At 36.7% G+C, this 26,064-nt stretch overlaps 1 protein-coding gene across 1 annotated transcript; it reads left to right on the top strand.

Moving 5' to 3' along the window:
• Window positions 1-13,936: 13,936 nt before the first annotated feature.
• On the top strand, window positions 13,937-14,509 carry LOC130933757 (dirigent protein 22-like). The gene has a single exon (XM_057863372.1). It carries the CDS (start codon window positions 13,937-13,939, stop codon window positions 14,507-14,509), a length of 573 nt encoding a protein of 190 aa, XP_057719355.1.
• Window positions 14,510-26,064: the final 11,555 nt, after the last annotated feature.

The raw sequence follows: 26,064 nt of genomic DNA, 5'->3' as shown, positions 1-26,064 counted from the left end.
AAATGTCATGATGACACTCTGACTTGGCATATTAGACGAATGACGTGTTCGTTAGGTGCTTAATTAAACAATATAAAATAGAAAGGAGTTAAACTGTCCACATTCACGTCGTTAAAAATGACGTCGTTTACCATGGAGGCATGGAAACCTTTTAGTTGGCTCTTAGATTGTGGTTTTTAATAAAATTCCATCCATAAAACATCACAATTACAAGAAAATTTTAGGAGGAAAGCTTGTGATCGTGGAGATTGTTATTGACGCTTGGTAGTAGGTCAAGGGAGGCACTGATATCAGTGCTGACAAGGGTACTAACGAAGCTTGTTTGACAGCGGTTAGACGGAGTTATTGACGGAGTTTGATAGATTTCGTTGACGATGCTTCGCACTGTGAAGATTAGTGATTTTCTCTATGTATGTGATTGTCTCTTGTGTTTTGTGTAGTTCTACAATGTGATTCTAATTTTGATAAGTCACCATTATTGTTTGTAACTTATTGTGGTACTAATTATAAAAATTATAAATACAAATAAATATTGTGTATTTTAATAAAAAAAATAAATTAGTATAGCAGTTCTATGGGACAACCAATTTTTTAATAAGAAACTAAATAATGTAGTCATAATTAACTATTTGTTAATATATATACTATTAGGATTTGTTATTAAAGTTGGAATAAATAAATTTTGGTACTGTACTATATTACATATGGTTGTGTATGGTTATTTCTATATTTTATCATGAAAAAAGGTTTTGTAAAGATTCTGAGAAAAGTCTTTGCTATTTGCATGATAAAGTGGAAAAGTTTTTTTCTTTAGACTTAGATTATATAAATTTTTTTGACTTGATTGAGTTGTTTAAAGAATTGGGTTATTTAAAATATAAAAAGATGTACTAGCTTGATATGAAAACATCTAATACAGAATCTGTTCTGAGGGTTACCTGAAACTGTAGGTCGATCTTGGATGAGATCGTCTGTGTTGGTTGGAACCGACGTGTCCGGCAGGTGGGTATCGGCCGGAGCTGGTGTGTCCGACTTGTTGGACTTGGAGGTGGTGCTGATCCTTCGTCCCCGGAGGGTGGGGGGTACCTGCAAGAGACTCCGATGCTTAAGCTAGCAAGGGTATTAAGCAGGTATTGAGTAGAATCAAAGTATGAGTTATACCTGGGTGCTCCAGTGTATTTATAATGGTGAGATGTGGCCTCCTGTGAATAAGATAAGTTAGTTATCTTATCTTTAAGTGAGGTCATCTTTAAGGGAACCGCCTTTATCTCTATGGGCTTGGGCTGCCCTTGGATTTGGGACGTGTTCCTCTATTTGGGCCCTTTGTTTGGGCTTTCCTGTGACTTGGCCGAGCTCTTTGAGAAGAGGTCGGATTGTCCTGACCTGAAGAGGTCGGTCGCTTTGTCTGTAGAACATCCTGGATCGGACAGCTCGATCCAAGGTATGAACAGTGCCCCTGCTTGAGCTCGGTCTTCTGAGACCGAGTCTTTTGACTCCGGTCCTTTCTTCAGTGAAGTCGAACTCAAGCATTTTGTCGCTTCCTTTCTCTGTAGAGTCCTTTTTTTGAATGTAGAACGTTTTCCTCTAAAAGCGCGCGTTTTTTGTATTAGCACTTTTTGGGGAACGCAAGTAGTTTTAATATCCGCATTTAATTGGCATTAATTGCCTCATTCTCTCTTGGCTTTTATTTTGAATCTCTTAATCAAAAAACGGTTTCTCTTCTTCACTTTTTCTCCGTAACTCCTCCCTTTTCTCTCTCATTTTCTGTTTCTTGCCCAGAGTTTGTAATTTCTTCTTTGTGACGTCTGTTCTGCTACTGCGTTTTCGGAAGAGGGCTGATTCCACATTTTCTTCTTCTATCTTTGCATTCTTCCACTTCGAAGGGGTGGCTTTGTTGCTTCTGCTCTTCAGCTTTCTTCGAGGTTTTTCTTCTATTCTCCAGGTTAGTCCCATTTCGTGTTCCCTCGTTTATTTTTTATTTTTGCGATGAAGTTTTCCTTTTGATCTTCCTTTTGGAGAAAGTTTGGATCTTTCTGTTTTTATCGTGCTTGACTTGTTGCATGCTATGGTTTTTTCTCTTTTTCGGTGCGAATCTTTTGTTTGCTTGAATCTTTTTCTTTTGCATGTTGCCGCTGTTTCTGTTTGTGCCTTGGATGATGATTTTTGCTTGATTTTGCAAAGTTTGTGCCTTTGCTGTTTTTTCATTGGCCTTTTTGGTGTTCTGGTGAACTGTAGCAGTAGTGTTGGTAAACTGTAAGAGCAATACTTTTTCCTGATAAACTGTAGAAGGGTGGATTTTTTTGCCTTTTTTGCTTCCTTTGCTTTCTTTTCTGGACTTTATTCTGATGAGTGCTGAGATGTAGTTTGTAGAAATGATTTTGAGGACCCTTCTTGTTTACTGCCTCCAAGGGATGCTCCAAGACTTTTTATCTTGAGTCTTGGGGTTTTTCCCTTTTTGGTTTATCTGCCTGTCGAGATGTTTTGACCCATGTCCGAGATGTTTTTAAGTAATCCACTCTTCTTTTCTTTTTGTAGGATTTAGTTGGCCTCATGTCTTCCCGAAATAACGTTGTAGAGATGCTTTCCCAGGTTCCTGCAGGTATGGCCGATTGGGTGGACTCCATGGTTCTCCTGTGTGTCTCGCTGGCTTGATTTTGAATTTTGTACTCAGCTTAGGCAGTTTCATAGTGTCTGTAGCAATTCTGGTGATGAGAAGAACTATGAACTTGTCCCTCCTTCCTCTGACGAGAGAGTCTGTTTTTCAACTCGGGTTGTTGATGGTCGCCCTTTCTTTTATGCTTATGACTTTTTCTTTAGTCAGCTGGGTATTACCCTTCCTTTTACTCAATTTGAAATCGACTTGTTATGGTCTTGTAATATTGCCCCCTCTCAACTTCACCCTAATTCCTGGGGTTTTATAAAGATATTTCAATTGTTGTGCAATGGTTTTGGTATCCCTGCTTCCCAATCTCTCTTTTTCTATCTGTTTGTCTTGACTAAGCCCGGAGTGGTAAAAAAGAAGGCAGCTTGGGTCTCCTTTTGCTCTACCCAAGGAAAGAAGGTCTTTTCCATATTTGATGAGTCATTCTGTGATTTTAGAAACTACTTTTTTAAGGTCCGAGCTGTTGAAGGAGCTCGGCCTTTTTTTCTGGACGAAAATGATGAGCCTGCCTTTCCCCTTGAATGGCAAAAAGATGTGAGGGTCTCCAGGTATTCTTGGGACATGTTGGATGAGGCTGAGCGGGCTTTTGTGACTATTTTGGAAGAGCGATGGGGTCAGTCTCCCCATCTTGATACAAAGAAATTTCTAACCAATCCTTCTCTTCTTTAAACTGAACTGGGTATCTTATGTTTTCTTTGCTATATGTTTATGTTTATTTGTAGCTGTATTTCCGACTTGTTCGATTTGTAGCTTGACTTCTTGTTTTATTTGCAGAGGCAATGAAGAATAATGAATCTATGAGAGCTTTTAAGAGGGCGCAGAAGGCGACTGCTGCCAGGAATATTGCTGCCAAGGTGGCTGGGGAGGGGTCCTCCCAAGTGCGCGAGAAGCCCTCAGTGCCGAGTTTCCCCCTGGTGAAGAAAGTGATTCCGACACCTCGGGTCCGCTTGGTGGATCCTCGCCCTACCTCTGCCGTTCCATCTGCTACCCCTCCAAGTAAGAAGCAAAAGACGGTTGAGCCTTTCGACCTTAATGCCCCTGACTTCAATGCCATCGAGTTCATAGATCAACAGATTGGGCCCTATGGTACCCTCTCGATGGACGATGTGTCCATCCTCCACCATTTGGAATTTATAGCCCGGAATCACGTGCAGATGGCGTTTATGGCGGCCGCTATACACCAGACTGCTCAAAGTCTCCCTCTTCATGCCACCAAGGCATTTATGGAAGAGGCAAAGCAAGAGTTTGACCGGATGAGGGGGCTGAAGGAGGAGCTCGAATTAAAGGTGACCAAGTTAGAGAAGGATCTAGAGAATGAGAAGGCGAGTTCTCTTTCATTGGCAGCTTCTTTAAGGTTGGCTGAGGACACAGCCCTAATGCATAAAGATAGTTATGTTACAACTTATCGGGAGGTGATGCGTTTGAGGGGGGAGTTGGACAGTGCTCGGGAGGATTATTCTGAGCTCCAAGGTCATCTTGTCGGCGGCGTGACTGTTGCTTATAAGAACTTGAAGGAGCAAGTTCGGGTCATTGCTCCCGAGGCCGATCTCACCCTTTTCAGTTTAGACAATGTTGTCAGAGATGGCAAGATTGTCCCTGATGACGAGGGTGATGATGATGCTGATCCTCCTCCTGTGTCCTCTGCCAAAGTGTCGACTTCTTCTGCTCCTCCGGTTGCACCTGATTCGAATTGCCAAGTTCTGAACAGGGAAGATGGAACTATAGATGCCATGCCTATTCAGACTCGTCCTCCTTCTCCTTGTCCTGATACTGCCAAGGATGCTCCTGATGTTCGCTGATCTTTTTTCTGGATTCTCATGTTAGTTGGCCCGGCTTGTGGGCTCTTAAAACTTTTTATTTATTTGCTGACGTTTTCTGGTTGTTTCGTCTAGCAACCTTTTGAAAAACAAAAGTAGCTCGTTATCCTTTTTTGATGGCCTCCGAGGCTTTAAAACTTTGTAGATCATATCAAGGTTTTTGATATTTTCTTTTGTTTTCTGAGAATGTTGGACTTTGCGGTTTGACCTTTTTGGATTGCCTCGTGCTTATCGTTTGTAGCTTGGATCCTCTGTAATTGTGTGGATCCGACTTGTTTTCTCGTTTTTGTAGGTATTTTTGGTGTTTCTCCTACTAATTTCTTTGCGTTGATTCCCTTTATTTCTATAATCCTTTTTCATGGACCTTTCGTCAGGTCTCTTTCAGGGATTACTTTGTTCGTAGGAGTCCGACTTCGTTTAGGTTGGTCTCTTCTGAGTTATATCTGTAATCCTCTTTCTTGGATCTTTATCAAATCTCTTTCAGGGGTTATTTGTATAACTTTTTAGTAGCAGGAGTCCGACTTCGTTATATCGGTCTCCTTTAAGTTATAGCGTAATCCTCTTTCTTGGATCTTTATCAGATCTCTTTCAGGGACTACTTGTATAACTTTTTTAATGGTAGGAGTCCGACTTGGTTATATCGGTCTCCTTTAAGTTATTTTTTGTAGTCCTCTTTCTTGGATCTTTGTCAGATCTCTTTCAGGGACTATTTGTATAACTTTTTAGTAGCAGGAGTCCGACTTCGTTATGTCAGTCTCCTTTAAGTTATAGCGTAATCCTCTTTTTTGGATCTTTATCAGATCTCTTTCAGGGACTACTTGTATAACTTTTTTAATGGTAGGAGTCCGACTTGGTTATATCGGTCTCCTTTAAGTTATTTTTTGTAGTCCTCTTTCTTGGATCTTTGTCAGATCTCTTTCAGGGACTATTTGTATAACTTTTTAGTAGCAGGAGTCCGACTTCGTTTAGGTCAGTCTCCGTTAAGTTATTTTTTGTAGTCCTCTTTCTTGGATCTTTTGTCAGATCTCTTTCGGGGACTATTTGTATAACTTTTTAGTTTGGGGCTGACTTTGTTATGTCAGACCCTTCTAAGTTAAAGTAATCCTCTTTAATAGGGTTGGCCAGACCTCTTTCCAGGGTTTACTTATAACTTGGGTTGACTTGGTCCGACTTCTGAACGTCGGCCAGTCTTTTAAGTTATTATATTAGCTATCCGTAAGACCTCGTCAGGTTCTTTTTTTGGATTACTTTCGATAACTTCTTACATTATTCTGTGTTCATCTTTGCCGATTTGTAGAAAATGGTTGGCGTCTTTAGATCGTCTTTTGGGTGAATCGCGTTTTCACCTTTATCGGACGGTTGTCTTTATCGTGGTCGCGTAGTGAATTTATTTTTCACTTTCTGCCAACCTGTTGCTTTATAATCGGACGATGAATACTTCAGATTAATGCGTCTTAGAATTTTGTAGAATATCTAAGTAAACTTTATTCAAAGAAAAAATGCAAATATATACATGTGGGATTTTCCTTGTCCCTTTAAGTCGGGTATGATCTAGGTCTCTACATGGTGCCTCATTAAAAAACCTTTTTCAGGAAAAAGAGCGCATCCATTTAGTGAGATCCTTTACCTTTTCTAACTGTAGTACCTTCTTAGGTTGCAGGCGTGCCATGATCGATGAAGCTCTCGTCCATCAAGCTCGGACAGTCTGTAGTAGCCCTTCCCCAGTACTTCAATGACTCGGTAGGGTCCTTTCCAGTTTGCTGCCAGCTTTCCTTCTCCGGGTCGAGCTGTTCCAATGTCGTTTCTGATTAGGATGAGATCATTCTCTGCAAAACTTCTCGGCACTACCTTTAGATTATATCTGGAGGCCATTCGTCGTTTTAGAGCTTCTTCCCTGATCCGAGCTCTTTCTTAGATTTCGGGTAACAAGTCGAGCTCTTCTCCCTGAAGTTGGGAGTTTGCTCGTTCATTGTAGTGGACTACTCGGGGAGATCCTTCTTCGATTTCTATTGGAATCATTGCCTCCGCTCCGTATGCCAGTCGGAATGGTGATTCGTTTGTAGTAGAATGAGGGGTTGTTCGATACGCCCATAGGACTTGTGAGAGTTCCTCGGCCCAAGCTCCTTTTGCTTCTTGTAGCCTCCGCTTTAGTCCGACCAATATGACTTTGTTGGCCACTTCGGCTTGTCCATTGGCTTGGGGATGTTCGACGGAGGTGAACTGGTGTTTTATGTTCAAGTCGGCCACCAATTTTCTGAAGCCTGCCTCTGTAAATTGGGTACCGTTGTCCGTGGTGAAGGAGTATGGTACCCCGAACCTCGTAATAATGTTCATGTATAGGAATTTTTGACTTCTTTGAGCGGTGGCGTTGGCCAGGGGTTCTGCCTCGATCCATTTTGTGAAATAGTCTACTCCTACTATGAGGAATTTTACTTATCCCGATCCCTGTGGGAAGGGTCCGAGAAGGTCCAGTCCCCATTTCGCAAATGGCCAGGGTAAGGTCACGCTGATGAGCTTTTCTGGTGGGGCAATGTGAAAGTTGGCATGCTTCTGGCATGGTGGACATGTCTTTACAAATTCTGTAGCCTCCTTCTGTAGAGTTGGCCAATAGAATCCCGCCCGGAGTATCTTTTTGGTGGGAGCTTGCGCTCCGAGATGATTACCACAAATGCCACTGTGTACTTCCTCCAAGACTTCCTTTGTGTTGGAAGTTGGTACGCATTTTAGTAAAGGTGTTGATATCCCTCTTTTGTACAGCGTGTTGTTTATGATAGTGTAGTACTGTGCCTCCCTTTTCAGCCTCTTTGCCTCCTTTTCATCTGTAGGGAGTTCTTCTGTTTTGAGGTATTTTATTATGGGGGTCATCCATCATTGATCTCGACCTATTATGGCTAGGATTCTTTCTTCTTCCGCTATTGACAGGTTCTGTAGTACCTCATGGATGAGGCTTCTGTTGTTGCCCCCTGGTTTAGTGCTGGCTAATTTTGAAAGGGCGTCAGCTCGGGCATTTTGCTCACGAGGTATGTGGTGGATCCTATATTTCCCGAATTGTCCGAGATGTTCTTTGGTTTTATCCAAATATTTTTTCATGGTTGGATCTTTGGCTTGGTAGTTTCCTGTTATTTGTGAGGTGATGACTTGTGAGTCACTGTAGATGTTGAGTTTCCGAGCTCTAACCTCCCTAGCCAGCTTCAGACCAGCTAATAGTGCTTCGTATTCTGCCTGGTTGTTTGAGACCGGGAATCCAAATTTAAGGGAGAGCTCAAGTTGAGTTCCTTGGTTGCTTTCGATTATCACACCCGCACCGCTTCCTGTTTTATTCGAGGATCTGTCTACGTATATGTTCCATTCTATGGGGATTTCCGGGATGTCTGTAAATTCTACGATGAAGTCGGCTAGGTGTTGCGATTTGATTGTTGTACGTGCCTTGTATTGGAGGTCGAATTCGGACAACTCGATTGCCCATTGTAGGATTCTTCCTGCTAGATCTGTTTTCTGCAATATCCCTTTTATGGGTTGGTTGGTTCGAATTTTAATGGTATGCGCTTGGAAATATGGGCGAAGTCGCCGGGATGTAGGCAAACTTTTCTATTTTCTGGTAGTTCAGCTCGGATCCCTGTAGTGCTTTGCTAATGAAGTAGACGGGTTTTTGCCCATGTTCGTCTTTTCTGACTAGTGCTGAGGCTATTGCCCGGCTCCCTACTGCGAGATATAATATGAGCGGCTCTCCTTCTCGTGGCCGAGATAAGATATGTGGCCGTCCTAAGAACTCCTTGAAGTCTAGGAAGGCTTGCTCACATTCTGTCGTCCATTCGAACTGTTTTCCCTTTTTTAAAGTAGCATAGAAGGGAAGAGACCTTATCGCAGCTCCTGCTAAGAATCGGGATAGAGCGGCCAACCTTCCGTTGAGTTGTTGTACTTCTTTGACACAGGTTGGGCTCTTCATGTTGAGTATGGCTCGACACTTGTCTGGATTTGCTTCAATCCCCCTTTGTGTGAGCATGAAGCCCAAGAATTTGCCGGCTTCTACTGCAAAGGTGCATTTTGTGGGATTGAGTCGCATGTTGTGTTTCCTGATAGTGTAAAACACTTGAGTCAGGTCGGATAACAATGTATCTTCGCTTTGTGTCTTTATCAACATATCGTCTACGTAAACTTCCATGTTTTTTCCAATGTGATCTGAGAAAACTTTATTCATTAGCCTTTGATAAGTAGCTCCTGCGTTCTTGAGACCAAAAGGCATCACGATGTAACAGTAGTTTGCTTTTGGTGTTAGGAACGAGGTTTTTTCTTGATCTGGTGGATACATGGGGATTTGGTTGTACCCTGAATATGCGTCCATGAATGAGAGATATTTATATCCCGATGAAGCATCCACTAGAGCGTCGATGCTTGGGAGTGGGTAGAGGTCTTTTGGGCAGGCTTTGTTGAGGTCGGTGTAGTCGGTGCACATTCGTCACTTCCCATTTGACTTTTTCACCAAGACGACGTTTGCTAGCCATAGTGGATATTTGACTTCCCTTATGAATCCGGCCTCAAGTAGCGCTTGTACTTGTTCTTCTACAGCTTGAGCTCGTTCTGGTCCAAGTTTTCTTCGTCTTTGTTGTACCGGCCGGGATCCCGGATAGACTGCCAACTTGTGGCTTATTAGTTCGGGATCAATACCTGGCATGTCGGCAGCTTTCCATGCGAAGAGATCAACATTATCTCGTAGGAACCGTATTAGTGATTCCTTTGTATCTCCTTTCAAGATCGTGCCAATATTAGTTGTTTTATCCGAGGTGTCTCCGATCTGGAGTCTTTCTACTCCTCCTTCAGGTTGTGGTCGGAATTCTTCCCGCCTCTGAACTTCACCGAGCTCGATTGTGTGGAACTCTCCTCCTTCACCTCGGAGGTTTAGGCTTTCGTTATAACAGCGACGTGCCATCTTTTGATTTGCCTTTATCGTAGCTATCCCCTCCGCAGTTGGGAATTTCATACATAGGTGTGGGGTTGAAACTATTGCGCCGAGTTGATTTAACGTTGTCCGACCTATTAAGGCATTGTAGACTGAGCTTACGTCGACCACGATGTAGTCTATCTTGAGCGTTCTGGATTGGTTCCCCTTTCCGAAGGTTGTATGCAGCGATACGTATCCCAGCGGTTGAACTGGGGCATCTCCTAGTCCGAACAGGCTGTTCGGGTATGCTCTTAGCTCTTTTTCTTCTAGACCGAGTTTGTCGAAGGCAGTTTTGAATAAGATGTCAGCAGAACTTCCCTGATCAATTAATGTACGGTGAAGGTTGGCGTTTGCCAGTATGATCGTAATGACCATGGGGTCGTCGTGTCCCGAGATGATTCCGGATGCGTCTTCCTTGGTAAACGTGATTGCTGGTATGTCTGGGGCTTCCTTTTTTCCTTCGACGTGGTATACTTCTTTGAGGTGTCGCTTTCGGGATGATTTGGAGATTCCTCCTCCAGCAAATCCGCCGTGTATTACGTGAACATGTCTTTCCGGTGTGCGAGGTGATCGTTCAGATCGTCCAACATCCTCATCCCTTCTTCTTTTTCTTGGTTCGTCATCCCGATTGGCCAAAAACCGATCTAACTTTCCTTTTCTTACTAGTTTTTCTATGACGTTTTTAAAGTCGAAGCATTCGTTGGTGGAATGCCCTCGAAGTCGGTGATACTCACAGTATTCATTCCAATTTCCTCCTCCTTTTTTGCCTTTAAGTGGCCGAGCTGGAGGGATTTTCTCTGTATGGCAGACTTCTTTGTAAACATCTACCAAGGATACCCTAAGAGGAGTATAATTATGATATTTTTTATTTTCTCTCTGGAGCGATCTTCCTTTTTCTTGGATTCTTTATCTCGGTAGGCAGAACCGAACCTTGAGGTTTCGCCAAGTCGAGAATTTTCCTCCATGTTGATGTATTTCTGTGCCCGTTCTTGTACTTCGTCTAAGGATGTAGGGTATCTCTTTGATATAGATTGGCTAAATGGTACTTCTCGTAGGCCATTTATAAGGCCCATAATGGCAGCTTCTGTTGGTAGATTTTGTATGTCCATGCATGTTTTGTTGAATCTTTCCATGTAGTTGCGAAGGCTCTCCCGATCTCCTTGCTTGATCCCTAGTAGGCTAGGTGCGTGTTTGGCTTTGTCCTTTTGTATGGAGAATCGGGCCAGGAACTTCTTGGCCAGGTCGTCGAAACTCGAGATGGATTTTGGAGGTAGGTTGTCAAACCATTTAATGGCTGTCTTGGTGAGAGTTGTTGGAAAGGCTTTGCAGCAAACTGCATCTGAGGCATCTGTGAGATACATTCTACTTCTGAAGTTGCTAAGATGATGGTTGGGGTCCGAGGTGCCGTCATATAGAGTCATATCCGGAAGCTTGAAATCTTTTGGAATTTTGGTCTTCATAATTTCTCTGGTGAATGGATCTTGATCTTTCTGAGAGCTATCTTCTGCGGATGATCGAGTAGCCTTAGTTTTGAGATCGGCTTCGAGTTTTATAAGCTTATCTTCTAGTTCTCTGCGCCGCCTTATCTCCCGGCGTAGATCTTCTTCCTTTTCACGTCGATGTTGGGCTTCTTTCTCGAGTTGCTCCAATCGATTTTGAAGTACTTCTATTACTCCTGGATTTGATGAATTTTTGTCTCCATTGGTTTTTGGAGTATCTTTGAGTATTGTGTCCGCGTTTTTATGCGGCGTTCTGTCTTCCAAGCCTGAATCGTGGTCGTTGTCATGGTCATCTGCCATGTCAACGGGATGACTTCCAGGTTCCCCAGCAACGGCGCCAATGTTCCGAGGGTTACCTGAAACTGTAGGTCGATCTTGGATGAGATCGTCTGTGTTGGTCGGAACCGACGCGTCCGACAGGTGGGTATCGGCCGGATCTGGTGTGTCCGACTTGTTGGACTTGGAGGTGGTGCTGATCCTTCGTCCCTGGAGGGTGGGGGTACCTGCAAGAGACTCCGATGCTTAAGTTAGCAAGGGTATTAAGCAGGTATTGAGTAGAATCAGAGTATGAGTTATACCTGGGTGCTCCAGTGTATTTATAATGGTGAGATGTGGCCTCCTGTGAATAAGATAAGTTAGTTATCTTATCTTATCTTTATCTTATCTTTAAGTGAGGTCATCTTTAAGGGAACCGCCTTTATCTCTATGGGCTTGAGCTGCCCTTGGATTTGGGACGTGTTCCTCTATTTGGGCCTTTTGTTTGGGCTTTCCTGTGACTTGGTCGAACTCTTTGAGAAGAGGTCGGATTGTCCTGACCTGAAGAGGTCGGTCGCTTTGTCTGTAGAACATCCCGGATCGGACAACTCGATCCAGGATATGAACAGAATCTAAATTTCATGTCATCAAAAAAGATGCAAAAATTAATCAGATGAGAAAAGCTAAGTTGAGGGACCTCGAAACTAATGAATTGTATATCTATTTTGATCACTATGTGGATATGCCTGAAGTGGTTGATAAAAGTGTAGTTGAGGAGATTGTTGTGGTGAGTTTTTTATCTTCATCATCAGAAGATGGTTATAAAACTACAAAAGATGACTCATACAAGCCTCTTTCTTTAGGATATAAGACAGATTCAAGCAATAGTGGTGATGAAAAAAAAAAAAAAAAAAGAAAAGAGTGCCAAAGAAAAAAATTTTAAATAAGAGAAAAATGTGTGATGAGGCTGTTGATTATGAAATAGAAGATAAGAGTACTTATAAAGAGCTAAGAAGTAAAAAAATAATGTGTTTAAGGATAGAGTTTTACCTGAAAAAAAAAGGTGTAATAATGCTGGTCCATTTAGTATTAAGCCAAGAAAAGCAACAATAAATTAAACATCTTAAATTGGAGACATGAATTAATGAAATGCCCTTTAAAATTTAAACGGATCTCTAGCCACACAAGATACTAGATATATTTAGAACAAAAAAGAAAAATTTAAAAGGTAAAAAATTAGAAAGACAGAATTTGAAGATTAAGATAAAAAAATGTAGAAAAAATGTTGAAAGTGGGTAAAATAGATCCAATAAATTAATAAAGAAAGAGATCAATAATGAGACATTCAAAATATAAAAAGTGAAAATTATTTTGGATCAATGTATAATAATGAGAAAGTAGTTATTGATTGTCTACAAACAAGTTTTGAAGAAAAGAACTATAGTGAAGAAGTAGATTATAATACAAGAAGAAAAAAAAAGAAGAAGAAGAAATAACTAAGAATTGCTAGGCATATAGTTTTTTATTTATGTATTTTTGAGAGTTTTTTGAGTTCTTATAGTATTAGAATTATTCTGATGTCTTTGCCAAATGGTTGACTCGATATTTTGAAAGTGTGTTAGGTCCTAGAGCTGCGCATGATTGGTTTTTGTGGTTGTGAACATCAACACTATTCCCCAGTCCCCACTACAAATACAAGGAACGCTTCAACTCTACTCAATAAGTCATTGAGTAGTGACAGTACAATATATAATAGATACTTGGATAATTTTTATTTACTTTTTTGAACTTTTATTAATATAAGCCTACTCAATTTAATCCAACAAAAAATATTAGAGGATCAATATTTTTTTATTAATATTAATTACTATTTTTAATTAATATTTTCTTTTTATACTATTCAGATTGAGGTTTAAATTTACTTTTTAAAACTTAAAATATTAGTCAAAGTGTTGATAAAAATAATAAATAAAATTTATTGATTATATAATATTATTCTAATTCAGTTCAGTTTTACAAAAAAAAAAAAGTATATATATATATATATATATATATATATGTGTGTGTGTGTGTGTGTTTTTTTTTTTTTTTTGCAAGACCATATTTGACTAATAATAATGCGATTTATATATTAAAATACTTTTATATGAAGATGCTACCATAAATAATTCTTTTAAAATAAAAAAGTTAGTAGATTGAAAAAATAAAAGATTTTTTGTTAGTTTAAATTAAGATATTAAAACTTACAAGTAATAAAATTATAAATTCAATAATAATTAATAGTTTATTTTACAAATTTCTTTAATTTAGAAGTTTTTTATGGCTAATTTACTATACTACTATCTTTTAAACAAAATTTCATATAATTTTATTTAAATCATCATATTAACTCATTTAAAAAGAATATGTTATCGTATATAATTACATTCACCATGACAACATGAAGTCAAAACTGAATTAAAAAAAAGTTTAATTATTCTGTCGAAAACATTAGAATTAATAGATTATTTTGTTATCTTATTAATAACATGTCAATATTACATTAAATCATCCACACCCACTGCAGTTGAGGGATAAGCACCGTAAAATACTAAAATTGGCCATTTCGTTATATCTTACAGCTTGGAGTAAAAGATTGAAATCCATGCATGTAATTAATGCCACAAGCCACAAACAAGAAACTCTTGTTATAAAATGAGAACCCTTTCTCTTTATTCAAACATCTCTTACTAATAATTCAAACCTAACATACACCACCATGGCAATGGCGAAATCCAAAACCCTCTTCTCTATCTTCTTCATTCCCCTCCTCTTCTCCACCCTTGTCACCGCCAAAGACCCTCGTTTCGATCGAAGCCTGTCTCCAAAATCACTGGGCCTCCGCAAGGAGAAGCTTAGCCACCTCCACTTTTACTTCCACGACATTCTCAGCGGCCAAAACCCCACCGCTGTTAGGGTGGCCCAAGCTGCAATGACGGCTACGTCCCCCACGTTATTCGGAGCTGTAATGATGGCCGATGACCCCTTAACCGTTGGGCCTGAGCCCAACTCCAAGGTCATAGGAAAAGCCCAGGGGATTTATGCGTCGGCGTCGCAAAATGATCTGGGGCTATTGATGGTGTTGAACTTTGCATTCATGGAAGGGAAGTACAATGGGAGCACAGTGAGCTTGTTGGGGAGGAATGCGGTGTTTTCCGGCGTGAGGGAGATGTCGATCGTGGGAGGGAGCGGGGTATTCCGATTTGCACGTGGATACGCTCAGGCCAAGACTTTCTGGCTTAACACCACCTCCGGCGATGCTATTGTCGAATATAATGTCTACGTTTTGCATTATTAAATATAAATAAGTCCACATACACTAACGAGCTGGACTTCAAATAACAAACTTTTTTTATATTTATCTAAAAGTCGTGAATTCGAATTTACCTATCTTTGAACTTTCATGGAATAAGAGAGTTGTATGTGAATGGAAAGGATAAAAAGAAAATTTGATGTAGAAGATGATTATTTGTAAAAGGTGGTTACAATGGCTATGCTTCCAATAATGTGGTTATAAGTAAGATGTGATTACTGAACATGCTACTTATTAATAATAAAGTGTCAAGTTAATTAAGCTAAAAGAACCCTTTTCCTTTCCAAAATTCTTAATTTTAATTTTCTAGCTAATTCCTTTTTAGTACTCTTCTGTTTTAATTTTACTCTAATCTGATTTTTTTTTTAATTTACAAATTGGGTTAATATTTTAATTTGGTTCTGTCATTAGTGTCATATATACAAATTAGTGAATGGACATAGATTAAAAAAAGAAAGGGAAAATATTGACTGTTCTAAGTACAATTTTGTTATCCGTAATTTCGTACAACCATTATTTATCACTTATATTGTATAATTGTTGTATCTCTAATCTAAATTGTATGTAATGCGTATATGAGACCTAATCTAACTCAAACACACTAATAAATTAACAAAAATCACTCAAAGACGTTTAAAATATTTTTTTTAAACAGGTTAAAAAATCTTTTTTAACAATTAAAAATTTATATATATATATATATATATATATATAATCAATTAAATTATGTTATTTTTATCAAAATTAGATCAGACAAATCGATTTGATTGAAAAATCGATAAATTAAACTTTGAACCGATCTAAATTAATATTCTTTTTTATAAAAATTACTACAATACTCTTATTTTAGAAAATAACTAAAATATTCTTTTATATATATATATATATATATATATATATATATATATAAGTATTTTAGTAATTTTTTATAATAGAATTATTGTTGTTATTTTTTATAAAAAAAAATATTAATTGATACCGATTTAAAATTTGGTTCACCAATTTATCCAGTTTAATTTTGACAAAAATAATACAATTTAATCGATTACATATGTTAAATTTTAATTACTAAAAAATATATTTAATACAAGATGTTTTAGGTATCTTTATATGAGTGGCTCCCTAAATTAATAATCAGTACGACTAGATATCCTCTAAAAGTGATATTTTATTCAGTCTTTTATTACAATAATTTAAAAAAATTAAAACAAATACATCTAAATAGATTTAGTGTCTTTTTAAAATTAAATACACATCCAAAATACAAGCTAAATAAAACTAAAATTTAAAATTTAAAATTTCTAATTTCTGTTTCAGTTTTAGTATTTTTAATTATTAACCGATTATCATTTAAATATAACATTCCAAAATTAAATTCAGTAAAATTAAAGATTTTAATTTTAAAATTCAAAAAATAAATTTTAAGGGTTTTAATTATTAACCCACACATATGAAATTTTTAAAAGAGATCATATTTTGAACTAATATGTTAGATATATTTTTATTGAATAAGATGAAAAAAACTTAGCTTAATTATTCATTTTAATAATTTTAAAAACGTTAATAAAAAATAAAAAATATTAGATACGTTTTTATCAAATAAGATATAAAAAATTAGTTTTATTTTTAACGTTTAAATTTAAATTTTAAATTTATGATTTTGGATGTGTTTCAAACATAGTTTGTATATAAGTCAATAATTTTAGATGTGTAATAATTGAAAAAATAACCAATTTTTACAAACATACATTTTAATAATTTTAAAAGCGTTAATATTCAAATAAGTAACGATAAAATTCAACAAATAATTAAAAAATAAGAAATATTAGATGAGATTTTATCGAATAAGATATAAAAAAATTAATTTTATATTTAACGTTTAAATTTAAATTTCTAATTTATGATTTTGGATGTGTTTAAGAAATATTTTGTGTATCACTTAATAATTTTAGATGTGTTACAATTGAAAAAAAATGAATGTTTACGAATATACATTTTAATAATTTTAAAAGCGTTAATATTTAAATATGTAACAAAAAAATCTAAATATTAAAAAAAGAGAAATATTAGATGAGTTTTTATCGAATAAGATATAAAAAATTAATTTTATTTTTAATATTTAAATTTAAATTTTAGATTTATAATTTTGGATGTATTTCAAAAATATTTTCTATATAATTTAATAATTTTAGATGTGTTATAATTGAAGAAAAAAATTAATTTTTACCAACATACATTTTAATAATTTTAAAAGCGTTAATGTTCAAATAAGTAATGAAAAAATCTAACTAATAATAAAAAAAGGTTGGTTGAAAACTATAAATCTTTATTAAATTTTTATTTGTTATCTTTTTTCTTTCGAATACGTGTAATTACTCCGTTATTTATCTTTAATTCGGTCTGATTATTAAAATCTTTATTAAATTTTTATTTGTTATCTTTTTTTCTTCTGAATACGTGTAATTACTCCTTTATTTATCTTTAATTCGGTCTGATTATTTTATGTTGGTCGTCTTCTCTAATCATCCTAGAGATAAAGATTAAAAAAATAAAAGAAAGAAAGAAAAAAGAAAGTGAAAAAGAAGAAAAGAATATTGATGCATATACTAATTATTGTTTAATTCAAATTTTGATATAATTTTATTAAAATTTCATTCGACAATGATGATGAATAAGTTTTGAATTAGTATATAAGTCACTCAAAATAGGAACAAAATAGTATTGACTCATCTAATAATAAAATATTAAATATGAAATAATAAATTTACCTATAGAGGAGTAATACTTTTCTATCAAAATTTTTGTGAAAAATGATAGAAAGAAGAAGAAAAGAACTTATAAGAGAAAAAAATGTACAAAGAAAATAAAAAAAAAATAATTACTTTATAAAGTAAGTAAAAAGTTAAAAAAAAATTTAATATTTAAAATTTAAATTAATTTTAATTATTAACATATTTAGTTATAAATTAAGAATATATTTTAATTAAAATTTAATTAAATAATATTATTTAAATAAAAAGACTGATTGAAGGTTGAATTTTAAAAAACACATAGTATTTTCCATTAATAATTGTTCACTTTCACAAATGGTAATAAATCCATGTCTCAAACACAATAACAACAAAATATTTTATATCCTTTTAATAAGAGAAGTAATTATCATTATAGTGATGAGAACCGTAGCAACAAATTAGAGACAGTTGAAGTTACTTATTAATTAAGAGTCAAGATTAATTGGCTAAAATCTTGATATGTTTGGTTAGTTGTAATGATTCTGTTATAACAAAATTACTTTAGAGCTTCTATAAATAGCTCTCTGTGTATTTGGGTAAACAATACAATTCAGTATACCATGATGCTATAGTTGCATTTCATTATATTATTTTCCAATTCTTTCCCGAACCCTTCCACCTTCAGACTAAATATGAAAAAATCATATCAGTAAACATGTTTATTTTAACATTTTTTTTTTATTTTACGAAATAATATAAACGTATAAATCAGATAAAGCATATTAAACATTAGATAAGTATTAATAAACAAAACAAAATATGAATAGATATAATAATAATTCTATTTCATTTAAAATAAACATGTCACACGAAAACATGCATGTATATTCAAAACTAATAATTATTTAAAAAAGAAAAAAACTTAAATACCATCATTTTTAATTTATACAGGCTAATACTTTTAAGTTTTAATCAATAATCTACCACTTTTAATTTAATAGTTTAATTCTATATTTTGAATTTATATTTTTAAATATTATTAACTGGCCAAAAACATTAAATAGCATTACCCTTTAGAAAATATTAATCCACATATATTCTAATAAAAAAAATTAATCCACATAAAAACAAAGTCATGGATGCATGTATGTAACATACATATTGATTTTTTAATTGTTAAAAAAACCTCATATAACAATAAATATGCTATAACTAACCGTCAGTCTAAACATAAAAAAACCTTATTAAGGATCTATTTTTTTAAAAGTAATTTTTTTAAATTTTTTATTTATGAAAAATAATAGTATTAATATCTGGTATAATTTTTAAAATTAAATTGCAGCTTTTTAAGAAGCTATTTAGGAACTTATAGAGAAGTTAAAAAAATGACTTCTCTTATAATACTATTACTTTTTATCACATTTTTATAAAATAAACACTTTTAAAACTAAAAATCCAAATACAAAATAATTTATTTATAAGTTACTTTTAATATAATCATTTATTGCTTAAGTTATTTTTTCAAAAATAGCTTAATTAAGTTGTTTCCCAAAATGAACCTAAGTAGACACGCGTATTAATTATTAAAGTAAATATGGACAACCATTTTTTTTTGTGACTTAAAAGAAAATAAACAAAAACTAAGAGAGAGAAAAAAAAAACAAGAAACTGCTTAAGAAAGGCAGTCCCGCTGAATACTACTCTCAAATTTCTTCCAAGGCAACGGAAGCTCCACTTGGGGAGAAAGGGTCCTCATTGCGGTCTTTGTCATGATGTCTGCTACTGTATTTGCATCTCTCAAGATCAACCGAAGATCAGCACGCCATTTCCAAGACATGATATCTCGAATTTTTAACACCAAAGGATCAATAAACCCAAAGCAATCTTGTAAATTATTGACAATAGTAAAAGCCTCCACACAATCTGTCTCACATATAATGTCTCTTTGTCCCGAGTCAAAGAAAGCCTCTCCAAATAGCAAACAACTCTCCTTGCAAAATGCTACGACTCTCAATTGTTCTCATACAGCCTCGTTGCCACCTTCCCTTCTAATCTCTGCTAACACAAGCAAAACCAACTCGAGCACCACTGCTAGGATAGCTAGCATCACAATTAATCTTAAAGGTACCCACTGAGGGGGAAATCCAAGAGCCACTAATGGTTGAGGAGATAGACAGTCGTTGCAACTCAAAAATATTTCGGAGCTCCTTTTCCAAGGACAAAGACATACCAACCACCTTGTCTATGGTCCAATGCTCGTGAGGATGAAAGATCTCGTTATTCCTCGAACGCCAATTCCACCAGAGACCAGAAAAGAATCTAAAGGGGCGCTGTTTGCTATTATGTAAGAACCAACTCATCAAATCCACTGGTTGATCGGAGATCCCTAAAGCTTGCCAAACAAGTTGGGCTTTTGGACAATTCCAAATACAATGTAATACCAATTCCTGACCTAAGAAACACCGTGGACAGCTATCCGTGTGCGAAATGCCCCTCCTAAAATGAAATGCAGCAGTACGAAGAGCCTCCCGAAGACATAGCCAGGCCAAAAATTTGTGCTTTTTCGAAACATGTTGACGCCAAAGCCAAAGCCAATTACCCCTATCCTCCTAACTAAACATCTTCTTACTGAGCCACAAATAACCACTATGAGCATCATAAACCTTTGAAGTCGCACCAGTCCACCACCAACCGACCTCTGAACCAGCTTGAACATCTGGGCTGTAAGAGTTAATGTTGCTCTGCAAAGACTGATTCAGAGGAGAATAGATATTCTCAAGGTTCCACTGTCCAGATGACCAAAGGTCCAAGATCCTGAGATCCGAATAAGAAATGTGAACATAATCAATCTCTTGACACAGTTGCCTCTCTCTTCTCCATTTAGAAAACCAAAACTTCTGTTCCAAATTTCCAATGCACCAAATAAAACCTTCCTTCAGGATATCCCAAGCTCGACATATACTGTTCCAAACATAAGATCCCCTTTCTCGAGACCGACTAAGACAATCATCCTTAGAAGAATACTATTTCTCCGTCAACAGTTGAACCCATAGCTTATCGGGATGGTGAAAAAGTTGCCAAACTAGTTTTCCAAGAAGAGCAATATTGGCACAAAAATGATCTCTAATTTCCAGACCTCCAAATTTCTCAGGGATGACCAACACTTTCCAGTTAACTAGATTCAAGCCTCTACCATCATCTTGACCCTTCCATAGAAAGTTTCGCATCATGGATTCTATCTTATTAGTTACCCCTTTAGGGAAGAGAGATACTTGCATGCAATAAGTAGGAATCGCAGTCACTACCGAGTTGAGCAAACAGAGTCTACCTGCCTTATTAAGCAATCTCCCTTTCTAGCTGACTAGCCTTCCCCGAATCTTGTCCAGAACATCGTTGAAAGTTGTGCGTGTCACCCGAGAGTGATTAAGGTTCACCCCTAAATACTTGCTCAAGTTCTGGATGAATCTGATGGAGGAGACTCTAGTGAAAATCTCTTTTCTTGTCGCTGAAACATTCCTAGAGCATAGCGCTTTAGATTTCTCCACATTAACCTTCATCCCAGAGGTTCTGCAGAAATTTTCCAAAGCTACCATTACAGTTTGAACTTACTGTTCTTCAGCTTTACAGAAAAGAAGCAAATCATCGACAAACATCAAATGAGAAATTCTTGGACCCCCTCTAGAAACCGCAACCGGCTTCCATAAGCCCTTATTAACTTGCTGATTAATAGAACAAGACAATCTCTCCATATACAACACAAACAGATACGGTGATATAGGATCACCTTGCCTAAGACCCCTGCTCGGAGTGAAGCTATTTAATCTATCCTCATTCCAGAGGATAGACAATGAGGAAGCAGTGAAACAATGCATAATCAAATTGACTGTCGGAGGAAGAAAGCCAAAACTCACCAGAGTTTGTTTTAGAAATCCCCAATCCACTCTATCGTACGCTTTCTCCAAATCAATCTTAAAGGCCAGGATGCCTTTCTTTGACTTTGTCTTCTTCATGAAATGGAGAACCTCTTGTGCTACAATGATGTTGTCTGGGGTTCCTCTTCCCGGGATAAACCCTCCTTGAAGGGGCCCAATAATCTCTTTGAGATGGGGACAAAGTCTATTGACCAGGACCTTTGTTATAACTTTGTAAACCACATTACAAAGACGAATTGGTCAGAAATCCTTCATGGAAACCGGGTTTTATACCTTCGGAATAAGAACCACAAGAGTTTCCATCATCCTTGGATCCATATCCAAACCAGAGAACGCATGACGAACCATAGTCCAAACATCAAAACCAACAATCTCCCAGTATTCTTTAAAGAATAAAGCTTGAAACCCATCAGGGCCCGGCGCCTTAAAAGAATGCATACTAAAAACGGCCGACTTAACTTCTTCCAGAGTAACTGGCGCTGTGAGGCTACAACAGGCTTTATCATTCAGGGAAGGTAGTGGCAAATCACCAAGACAACCTAAGTCTACTGATGAGTTTGGAAAACTCTTATTTAATTTTGATGATGAACAAACATTATTGAAATATTAAATTACAAAATTATTAATTTGATCTTAATTCTTATTTGCTTAATTAATAATTTTGTTGTGCAGAATTTAGTTGAGCCGAAAAATGTGTTTCTGACTTAAGCCCAATAATTAGCCTTGTTGCATGCTTTATACTATGAGGCTGAAATTTTATATTAATTGGGCCAGAATAAAGATTAATGTTGCAAGCCCAACCAAATGCTTTCTTGTTTGCTTCCTATGCTTGATCCGCTACACAACTCATCAGGAAAGCAAATGTTAACCAAATTGGGCCAGCTTTAATCTCAACACTACAAGCCCAAGTCTCACAAGTGATGAATGTTTCCACTCTTGGTCCGAAACAAAAGGAAAAATGAAAGCATAGTGCTTCCAACGGAACCAAGTATTAACCATGTGATGGATTTCAAAATCTATTACATTGTTAATTAATGCATGGGGAACATGAGAGAGAAAAATTCAGCTGAAGTGATTGATGGCTATTATGACTTACACGCCACTCTATGTTAGGGAAGTAAAAGCAAGCTATGCCTAATTAATTGTTTAACCTCTTTGCATTGCTTTTCTTCAGATTCTTCTCATTCTCTCTCATCTTTCTTCTTCTCTCTTTGGTCTTTGTCCAGTAAACCATGGACGCCGTGCTCTTCAACAAAGAAAAAGAAAGAGTTGCATGCATCAAGACCATCAAGCTAATGATGGCAAGAAAACACACCAAAATAAAAGTGAGCTGTGGCTAAGATACTTACCAAATGTAGTTAGATTTGGTGAAGCTATCTTGAGCTTTCATGCTCAAAAAGGGAAGAAGAAGATTCGGCCAAAAGGGAGATTCTTGAAGCATGGCTTGTCTTCGATTCTGATCAACCACCACAGGGAGTAGCTAGAGTGGCGAAGTGATGGTTGAAGGCAGAGATTGAAGCAGATGAAGTCATCATCATCATGAGGCATCAAGGGCTAGAAATCCATCTTGGAGAGCAAGCCAAGGATGGAGAGCTCGGATTGATGAAGGGTGATGATCAAGAAAGGAGAGGTAATTGCATGTTGGTTAATGCATGGTTATCTCTTCTCTCTCTGTATGGCCGAACCGGTTCTGTGTTTGTTGAAGGAGGAAGAAAGTTGGTTCGGTTTTGGCTTCAAGTGTGGAGGCTTTCCTCTTCTTTAAAAAGGGGGAATAACCACTGTTTGAAGCAAGGAGAAAATTTGAGAGTGCAAGGCACAGAGTTCTCAGAGCTACCTGAGCTAACAGTTTTTCTCTTCTCCTTCAATGTTCTCTGTTTTGTAATTTTTCTGTTTAATTTTGTCATGTCTTGAGTCTCATGGAAAAAGGCAAACAAGTGAGGTTTGTATGAAAAAGCCATAGAGCGGAAAAAGGCAGAGAGTGCAAAATTAAAAGAAAAAGCCATAGATGTCTTAGAGGTCCTTTGTTCATCTATGTTGTGTATCATGATTCTGTGGGAATCCCCTTGTAAGTTGGGTTAGCACTTTACAAGTTGTAATCAGATTGATTATAGTGAAATTCCATCATGTTTGTGATGGAGACTGGATGTAGGCTGCACTGCACTTAGCAGCCGAACCAGGATATATCTTGGTGCAATCTTCTTCTCTTTCTTCTCCATTTCTGTTTTCAACTACATAGGAGCAAAAGCCAGAATTATCTCGTGCCAAGTGACGAGACAAAACAAAAAATCTCGTGGCAAGGGACGAGACAAAACTGAGTTGCTCGTGTCCAGTGACGAGCAAAAACAGAAAAGTCTCTTCTGAAGGTCAGCAAGTGTTAACTTTAAAAAGGGGGCTAAGATTCAACCCCCCCTTCTCTTAGCCACTGAAACCATCAATTGGTATCAGAGCTTGGTCTCAAAGAGATCAAGCTTTGCAGCTTGGAGTAAAGATCCTCATGGCAGAAAACAGTGGCACAAATGTGTTATCATACAATCTGGCTGAAGGACAATCAAGCAACAGACCTCCCCTCTTCAATGGAAAAAATTATACCTATTGGAAGGAGAGGATGAAGATATTTGTACAAGCTGTGGATTATAGACTTTGAAAGATCATCTTGGAAGGTCCTAAATTTCCAACTACAACAAGTGCTCAAGGAGTAGTCTCTCTTAAACCTGAAGCAAGCTGGACCGAGGAAGATAGGAAGACGGTGGAGTTGAATGCCAAGGCAACCAATCTGCTCAACTGTGCTATCAGCTTTGAGGAGTACCGACGAGTATCACGATGCACAACGGCAAAGGAAATCTGGGACAAATTGCAAATCACTCATGAAGGAACTACCATTGTAAAGAAGACTCGGACAGACATGTTAAACAGGGAATATGAAATGTTTACAATGAAGGAAGGAGAGTCCATTGATGAACTGTTCGAATGGTTCAATGCTATCACTGTTGGCTTAGATACTCTTGGAATCACACATTCAGAATCTGTGCTAGTGAGAAGAGTGTTGAGGTGTCTCACAAAAGAGTGGGAAACAAAAGCCTTAATCATTTCTGATAGTAGTAACTTAGATTCCATGACACTTGATGATTTGAGAGGAAACTTACTTGCCTTTGAAAACTCCTATTTGAAAAAGGATTCAAAAAAGAAAGGAATTGCATTTTCTCCTGTGACTAACCCTCTGGATGATGAATCCAGTGATAACTCTTCTGAAAATGAGTTTGTGTTGTTTGCAAAAAAATTCAGGAAAATGGCAAAGCTCAAAAGCAAAGGTAGCAGCTCCAGGAGGACAAAGAAAGATCTTAGCAAGATAACCTGTTTCAATTGCAAGGAAATGGGGCATTTCAAATCTGATTGTCCCAAATTAAAAAGGGAAGAAAAGCCGAAAAGAGTGAAGAAGAAGGGACTGATGGCCACATGGGAAGATTTGGAAAATGACTCAGATAATGATGATGAAGAGTCTGAGACTAAATCACAGCACTGTCTCATGGCAAATGAGATAGATCAGGTATCATTTCAAAACTCTAACACTGAAGACCTTCATCTCATGATAGATCACCTTTCTGAAAAAATTAGATGTTTTCTAGCTGAGAATCAAGATCTTGAACAGCAAAATTTCATTCTTAAAGCTGAAAATGATTTCCTCAAAGAAAAACTAAGAGAGGCCGAAACTGCTTGTGATCTCGTGGAAGAAAACAAGCAGTTAAAAGCCCAAGTTAGAAGCTGTGAAAGTGATCACTCTGTTCTTGCATATGTGAACTGTTTTAAGCAAAATGAAGAGTTGCTCAAAGAGGTTAAAAGACTTAAAGATGACTTAGCCAAGTTCACCCAAAGTTCTGAAAATTTGAACCAAATCTTGGCTAGTCAAAAACCTCTTTATGATAAAGCTGGGTTGGGATTTTATAAATCTGAAAAATCACATTTTGAAAATATTGCCTCATCTTCAAATGATGTAACATATCAAGACCCAACTCACTTTAGCAAAACCACAACTCCAAGATTTTGTAGAATGTGCAACCGAAGTGGTCATTTTCCAGTTCAATGCTTCTTTGGTGAAAGAATGATTGGTGACAAAGTTTACAAAGTTGTTTTTGATTACAATGATTTGGGACATAAGAGATGGTTTAACGTGAAAGGATCCAAGAAAATTTGGATACCTAAGGTCACTTGAGTTTATTTTGTAGGTCTGTCTAGCATCCAAGAAAAAGGAAAATATGTGGTACATGGATAGCGGATGCTCTAGGCATATGACCGGAAAGACAACCTTCTTCATAAAGCTTGATGAATATGATGGAGGACTTGTTATCTTTGGTGATAATGCAAAAGGAAAAATAGTGGTTGTTGGGAAAGTTGGTAAAAACTTTTCTTCTTGTATAAATGATGTGCTTCTTGTAAATGGTTTGAAACATAACTTACTTAGTGTTAGTCAATTGTGTGATTTAGGTTTTGATGTTATCTTTAAGAAGTTTGTTTGTTTGGTTGTTTGTGAGAAAACTGGGGATGTTTTATTTGAAGCTAAAAGATGCAATAATGTGTATGGATTAACTCTTGAGGATTTAAAGGAACAAAATGTAACATGCTTTACCTCTCTTGAATCTGAAAAATGGCTTTGGCATAGAAAGTTGGGACATGCTAGCATGTACCAAATTTCTAAGCTAGTCAAAAGGAATTTGGTTAGAGGAATTCCAAACATCAAGTTTGATAAGGACCTTACTTGTGATGCTTGCCAATTGGGCAAACAAGTAAAATCCTCTTTTAAATTAAAAGATAGAATCTCAACCAAAAGGCCATTAGAAATGTTACATATTGATCTTTTTGGTCCTACTAGAACTCAAAGTTT

This window comes from Arachis stenosperma, chromosome 6 (assembly GCF_014773155.1).
Source record: "Arachis stenosperma cultivar V10309 chromosome 6, arast.V10309.gnm1.PFL2, whole genome shotgun sequence".
Taxonomy (NCBI): Eukaryota; Viridiplantae; Streptophyta; class Magnoliopsida; order Fabales; family Fabaceae; genus Arachis; species Arachis stenosperma.
Note: the sequence above shows the minus strand (reverse complement) of the source record. Positions and strands in the feature narration are given on the sequence as shown.

What these genes read in the sequence shown, in the direction of transcription:
- LOC130933757 (XM_057863372.1), top strand. Translation starts at nt 13,937, where the DNA reads ATGGCGAAATCCAAAACCCTCTTCTCTATCTTCTTCATTCCCCTCCTC.